The following is an 8,311-nucleotide window of genomic DNA, read 5'->3' as shown; positions in this document are numbered from 1 at the left end:
GTATAATATCGTTGAGGAGATCTAATTTTCCTTTCTAACACTTCCCTATTGTGGGATGGAGAAGTGTTGTATATGGTAAACTGCACAGAATAAATCTTCTGTAATCTTAATATGAGAAATATCTTAAAGAAAAGGAAGATACTAAGAGCTTTACTTGTGAGGCAATTTCTAGGTGAAATCAAATCTTCATGGAGTTTATGTGAGACACAAATTTCGCCACCTAAATTTTATCCCATTGGAAGAGAAACATTTTTCTCTACCTTAACAACCAACACAAATCTGCCCTCTAATTGCTATTTCCACCCTACACACAGTTGTTTTGAGTAAATTGTAAATAGCTAAAAAGAAGGAAAATCAAATTTGGCAATAAACAAATTTCTTATCTCATGCGAACTAATGCCCAAGGGCATATACAACTCATAGAATAGCTACTATTCGTCTTGACTTTCAAATCTAATTAAGTTCAAAATAATAATAATAACATTAGACTGATTTAGCGAATCGTAATAAATTTCAGTTCCTTTAGTCGAACCCTACCGTGTTTTCACATTTAAAATGAACATGATTTAAAGGGCATGAAAATGAGAAGGGAAAATCTAACTTACCTTATTTTCGTTAAGCCGATCAATTCCAATCTTCTTTCTTTGGTTCCACATTCTATTCTCATCTCCCTCCAAACAATCAAACAAATTCTACAACCAATCATGTGTAGGTACAATTCAAAATATTTACTTCTATGATTATAGATTGTCTGTTGATAGAGTATGACTTTGGAAACTTAATTTTATTGTGAAAGCGTTATTGGAAAGGTCTAATTCTAACTTTTTGGAACCATATTTAATAACTAACATTTAGTTTGCCTTTGCACAATGTTGTTTTGTTTTAGATGTTTTGAATTGTTAATCACACTTGTAGTTCAATGGAAATATTAGAATGTTCTTTATGTGATTATGATGTAACAATCTCTGCAATGACTTGCCTTTGAAAGTTTGTTAGTCAATGCTTTTAGTTTGTAAGGTAAGTGTTTATTTTTATAGATTTTTTTACTTTTTAAACATTTAGAACGTCAATACTTTCACTGTGCAAGGTAAATGATCTTTGTTTGGCTTTTAATTTCTCACTGTTTGTCGTTTATTGTAGAAAACTTTGGGTATAATTTTCCCTCAGCCTGAATATATATGTAGTGTTGATATATGTATATATACATATATATATATATATATACACACACATATGTATATGTATACATATGTATACATACACATATATATATATATATGTATATATATATGTATATATACACATATGTATACATATATATATGTATATGTATATGTATACATATACATATGTATACATATATGTATACATATACATATACATATACATATACATATACATATGTATATGTATACATATACATATACATATGTATACATATACATATACATATGTATATGTATACATATACATATACATATATATCTATACATATATATATACATACATATATACATATATATACATATATATATACATACATATATATATATACATATATATATATACATATGTATATGTATATATATATATACATATATATATGTATATATGTATGTATATATATATGTATACATATATATACATATATATATGTATACATATATATATATATATATATTATATGTATATATGTATGTATATATATATGTATACATATATATACATATATATATGTATACATATATATATATATATATATATATATATGTATACATATGTATACATGTCTATACATGTATACATATGTATACATATCTATATGTATGTATGTATGTATGTATGTATGTATACATACATATATATGTATGTATATGTATGTATGTATGTATGTAAATAAATAAATAAATAAATATATATATATATATATATATATATATATACATATGTATACATATGTATATACATATGTATATACATACATATACATATGTATATACATATGTATACATATGTATATATATATATATATATATATACATACATACATACATATGTATATACATATACATATGTATATACACACACACACACATATATATTGAGATGTATGTATATGTATGTATGTATGTATGTATATATATATTTACATACATACATACATACATATACATACATCTATATATATATATATATATGTGTGTGTGTGTGTGTGTGTGTGTGTGTGTGTGTGTGTGTGTGTGTGTGTGTGTGTGTGTATATAGACTTTTATCAAATGTGTGTTTTAATAACTCCATTCTGAAGTCTGTAGCATTTATTAAGCGGATAGGCTTCTACCCGCTTACAAAGTGCAAGACATTCTGCCGACCGTCGGAATGTCTTGCAAGCGACGTTTGTCCCTCCCGTGGTGACGTCTCCATTGCCCAACATTTTAGCCTGCATGTTGACATGTCCCTACGTTTTCCTCAAGTGTCCGCTTCCAGTCCCATCCATGCGTGTGCTCTGTTTTTGAACTAACGTTGTCTTTAATGTTTTCATCCCCGAGGGTGTGCACGAATGTCGACGTTCTTTATGCATACACTTGTATGTATATAAGTGTTTTAATAATTCCATTATGAAATCTGTAACATTTATATATAGAAGTGTGGGTTGCAGTTTGAAAGTAGTCATGTCCACAAATAGTTAAACAACATAAACAAATTTTTAGAGTGCCAATACACACACACACACACACACACACGTATATATATATATATATATATATATATATATATATATATATATATATATATATATATATATATATATATATATATATAATTGTTTTTCTTTCTAATGCTTTGTAGTGCTGATATATATATATATAGACACACACACACATGTATGCATATATATATGCATGTATGTATATATACACATGTGTGTATGTATATATATAGGGTTTTATCAAATCTCTATTTTAATAACTCCATCTAAAGTGTGTAGGATTTATTGATACAAGTCTGCGTTGTAGTCTGAAAGTAGTCACATCCACAAATAGTTAAATAACATAAACAAAGTATGTATATAATTGTTTTTCTTAGAATAATTTATAGTACTTATATATGTATATGTACATACACATATGTACACACACACACACACACACACATATATATGTCTGTATAGGCATGTATATAAATACACATGTATGTATATCTACACATGTGCGTATATATATATTTAGGGTTTCATCAAATCTCTGTTTTAATAACTCCATTCTAAAGTGTGTAGGATTTACTGATACAAGTCTACGTTGTGGTCTGAAAGTAGTCATGTCCACAAATAGTTAAATAACATAAACAAAGTAGCAAGGCTACAAGGATAAATAAATTTTTAGAGTGCCAACACGTGTGTGTGTGTGTACACACACACACACACACACACACACACACACACACATATATATATCTTACAGAATAAAAGCCTTCGTGTGCACACAACAGTAATCACATAAATACCATTGTAAATTAACAGCAATGTAATACAAATGTTAGTAAACAGTTACGTTGCAGAGTAAAATACTTACGACAACAACAACAGTTACCTTGCAGTGAGAAGTTCAGAAACCCCATCAAGAAAACACTCACAGGCACAAGAAAACCTAACTCGACAACTAAATCCAATGTTACAAGAAAATTTACAGAGCAAAATACTTACAACAACAACAAAACAAATTACATTCTCTAGTTTCAACCACCCATAACGAAGTAAGCACCCTGCAAGCACAACATGAAAAAACATAAGCACACTATAAAAAAATGCATTATAAATGCAACAAACTTTAAAATAAACATTTGTCTTGCAGACTGAAAGTAGTCACATCCACAAACAATTAAACAACATAAACAAAATAACAACCCTGCAAGTACAGGACGCAGAAAAAAAAACACACTATAAAACAATGCATTACAAATTTAAAAAACTTAAAAATAAACACTTACCTTGCAAAGTAAAACCATTCACGGCTAGAAGCTCACAAACAAGCCCAACAAAACACTGACAGGCAGAATAAAACCTAACTTGACAACTACATCCAACGTTATGTGAAAATTTACAGAGCAAAATATTTTCGAGAGCAACAAAACAAATTACATTTTACGGTTCGAAGCGGCCATAAAGAATGTCGACATTCGTACACACCATCAGGGACGAAAACATTAAAGCAAATTAAGAAATATCGTAGTCGAAATAGAACCTTAAACTATTGATACTCGTTAAAACGTAAATCAATGAATATCTCCAAACTGCAACACCCAACTAAAGCCCTTTTAACCTACAACAGAATGAACACAAATCGAAAGTGTTTCGTAAAGCATTGCTTAAAACCCAATTCAATATTAATCTATAAACTCAACATATATATCTTGAGGATCTATACATGAAAGGACACTTCTCTGTATATTTTCGCAAGCTTGACAATGACAAGGATTGATAGCAGGATTCTGCATCTCGCACAAGAAAACATTAAACACAACGTTGCTTCACAAAATGTTTGCTCAGACTCACACAAATCAGATAACTAACTTTGTACACATGAAGGCCTTTAATCTCCAAGATAAATAACCACTAACAAATGTTCCACATTTACAACATTAATATATTGCAATTGATGTGTATAATTCTGATTTTGTGACCATCTTATTATATAAGATAGATACGTTCTTTCTTTTACTAATTATAAATTCTAATTTTTGAAGTGGTGTTGTCTTTAATGTTTTCCTCCCTAGCCAAACACACAAGTGTATTTGATTTCGATGTTGTATTCATTTCACAGACCCTTCAATCTGTAAAACTAAATAGTTACCTTGCAGAGTGAAAGCATTCATGCCCATACTTATATATATATATATATATATATATATATATATATATATATATATATATATATATATATATATATATATATATATATATATATATATATATATATATATATATATATATATATATATATATATATATATATATATATATATATATATATATATATATGCACATACTCTAAAATAAATCAAACTACGCACTTGTCTTGCAGAGTGAAAGCATTGCCTACATGTAAATTCATTTTGAAATTTATATATCCAAAAAAAAAGTAATCACAACTCAAAGTTGGCTCATTAGTCAATTTAGAAAGCTTAAAGTATTCATCTAATTATTACAAGTTTTTACAATCAGCCAATACTAAATACATTACGATTTACAAAAAAAAATATGATCTACTTAAAGATATGTTGTATTATTCTTCTATGTTCACTTTTTTTAGTAATGCATTTCCATTCTATCATTCCAATAGAAAACAGCCACACTAACACAATCAAATTTCAACAATGGATAGAAGATTGAAAGAAACAAAGGACATCAACAATGTCATTGAAAGCATGTTGCAAGAAAACAACAAGTTAAAGAGCAACCTTAGAAAGATAATTCACCACTACGAACATAAATCACCAAACCAAACAACATTGAACCTATCTACATCTTGTAGTGCTATAACAACCATACATAGTATTAAATTATCGTGTTTACCAATGCCAAGTACCAAACAATTAACTGATCCAACGGTTATTTTCACATTGGGAGACAGAGTATTTAAATGGACTGATAACGAGCTTGGATGGGTTGCTTGGGTTGATCCTGTGTTTTTGTAATTATTGAATCTTTGAAAAGTTACATTCATATTTTGATTAACATTCAAAACAAACAGATGCATCTCATATTTTGAATGATCTTTGATGAGATGAACTCATATTTTGTTAACATGCTCTCAAATATGTAAATCAAAAAGTGATACTTTATGTTTTTTAAGCTTATTAGCATATGACCATTTATCGTTTTGAATACATGTTTCAATCTCATTATGATCAATTCATTACCATTTGAAACAAAATTTAAACTTTAACAACGTTACTATATGCTCAATTAAATTTGCTATGCTTGTGCATATATACCTTTGATCAACTTAAATCGTGTTGAGATTGTATTCTGATATAAGAACTACAATTCATCATGCTTATAATTTATTTTTAATTGTCAAAAGGTATATATGCACAATGGCATCTTCAGCAGCCACCTCTGAACCGATAGAGCACTGCACAATTGATAGTTCGGTAAGCTAAATTATCAAAGCTTTTCAAAATAGAAAGCTTTTATGCTCCTTTTTTTGAAAATACATCTCTCTTTTCCACACCATCCTTTTCATTATCACATGAATCCTTTTTTCATAGCATAGTGCAAATGTAGATGAATACTCTATAGATAACATAGCTTGATTACATACTTTACTAACACAAGCTTTACATTAACAAGAAAACAAATATATGACTTGCTTAACATTTAAATTAAATCCTCTATATTCATATTAATTTTTGTAGGCAAAAACCCAAGAATATGCCCCTGCCCCTTTTGTGATTCAATCTATCAATGCTGGGGATGACCTTCCTTCAACATTGCTACAAGTTTTGTCATTTCAGAAAATGCAGAACAACACAGATGATACTGACAGACATAAATTAGTGTTATCTGAGGGCACATACATGCAGTTGGCAATCTTGACTTCTAAATATGCTTTTCTGATAGATTCAGATATTCTAAAAATAGGCACAATAATCTAGTTATCGAGTTATACATGCCGATACATATGGAACACAAGGTAGGAAACAAACTATGGTTATTAAATACAATATGTTTCATCTCTTTTTAATTTTGTTTAAGTATAATTAACAATAATTTAAAAAGAAGTCTTTTGTTTTCACAGGACTATTGTAATACTTAGTCTGGAAGTGAAACAAAGTGATTGCCCATTCTTTGGTAAACCAGTATACCTATTCAAAGAACAACAACCAGAAATAATGTCTGAGGATAGACCATCAACATCTAAACGATCTCTTCAGTTTGCCACTGAATTGCCATCCCCACAAACAACAACTTCTGAAAATAAAAGCCCTATCAAAACTTTGAATCCATACCAAAATAAATGGACAATCAAAGGGAGAGTTACTCATAAATGCCCTATTAAGGCATATAGCACAACCACAAAAAATAGCCATGTGTTTAGCTTTGACATTGTTGACTGTGAGGGTTATGAAATTAGAGTCACATCTTTTGATGAAATAGCTCAGTTACACTCTAACTATGTGGACGTAGGTTCACATTATATTATTTCAAAGGGATCCATCAAGGAGGCAAATGCGAGGTACAACAAACTAAATAGTCATTTAGAAATCATCTCGTCTAATGCATCCATACTGAAACGCTGCAGCAACAAAGAACAAGCAGATCAACAACGTCCTCTTTTCACGCCCATTAGTGAATTGTTTCATCTAACAAATAACATGTTGGTTGACATAATTGGCCTTGTTTTATAAGTTGGAAATATCATTCCAATACACAGGAAAGGTGGCAGTCAAACATAAAAACATGTTGTGAAAATTAATGATCTGTCTGGTTCAACAATTGACATCAACCTATGGGGTCCAATGGCATAACAAAAGGCCTAGAATTGAAAAATATGTTAACCAATGATAGTGTGGTTATCCTTGCTTTGTGTAATACTCGTGTTGGCTATTTCAATGGGAAGCTTATAAACATAACAGCTGCAACCACATTACATATCAACCCAACTTTTTCAAAAGCAGAACCTCTAACATTAAGAGGAAAGGAACCTTTGCTTGTTGTACACTTTGTTCCATAAACTATCCACATAGATGGGAAATAGGAAATATACTAGAATGACTATTTCTTCAATCCGTGAGAGGATGAGTATCAAACCATAAACAATTCAAACTACTTTGCTAGCTGTTCTGCATTTTGTAAACATAACTGATCAAAATTTCTGTTACGCAGCTTGTCCACTAATAGTCAATGGAAGGCCTTGCAAAAAAAAATGTACACAACAAGTTGATGATTCTTGGTTTTGCCCTAGATGTGAAATGACTATGGAATATTGTAATTATAGTTACCTCTTGCCAATAAAGTTACAAGATGCCACAGGTACTCTATGAGCCACAACATTTGATGAGGGTGGCATTCACTTGCTACACAAAACTACAAAAGAGCTTTGTGCACTACAAAATGATGCAACAATAACAGAAACACCTTGCTTAGTGATTAAGAGAGTACTGTCACATCACTATTCTTTCACACTACTGGTTTCCACTGACACATATAATTCAGAATCAAATATGAAAGTCACAATCAATAAAGTGTCTCCTGTTGACTTCAAAGCTGAGTGTCATGCACTACTTGTAGAAATTGGCCGCCTAAGTACATA

The 8,311-nt window shown here is 29.8% G+C and overlaps 1 protein-coding gene across 1 annotated transcript; it reads left to right on the top strand.

Annotated features, from left to right (window-relative positions):
- Positions 1 to 6,092: 6,092 nt before the first annotated feature.
- LOC131858519 (replication protein A 70 kDa DNA-binding subunit A-like) lies at positions 6,093 to 7,406 on the top strand. The gene is made up of 3 exons (XM_059211774.1): positions 6,093 to 6,149; positions 6,414 to 6,580; positions 6,797 to 7,406. The coding sequence occupies exons 1-3, from the start codon at positions 6,093 to 6,095 to the stop codon at positions 7,404 to 7,406; spliced, it is 834 nt and encodes a 277-aa protein (XP_059067757.1).
- Positions 7,407 to 8,311: the final 905 nt, after the last annotated feature.

The sequence above is a fragment of the Cryptomeria japonica genome, chromosome 9 (assembly GCF_030272615.1).
Source record: "Cryptomeria japonica chromosome 9, Sugi_1.0, whole genome shotgun sequence".
Taxonomy (NCBI): domain Eukaryota; kingdom Viridiplantae; phylum Streptophyta; class Pinopsida; order Cupressales; family Cupressaceae; genus Cryptomeria; species Cryptomeria japonica.
Note: the sequence above shows the minus strand (reverse complement) of the source record. Positions and strands in the feature narration are given on the sequence as shown.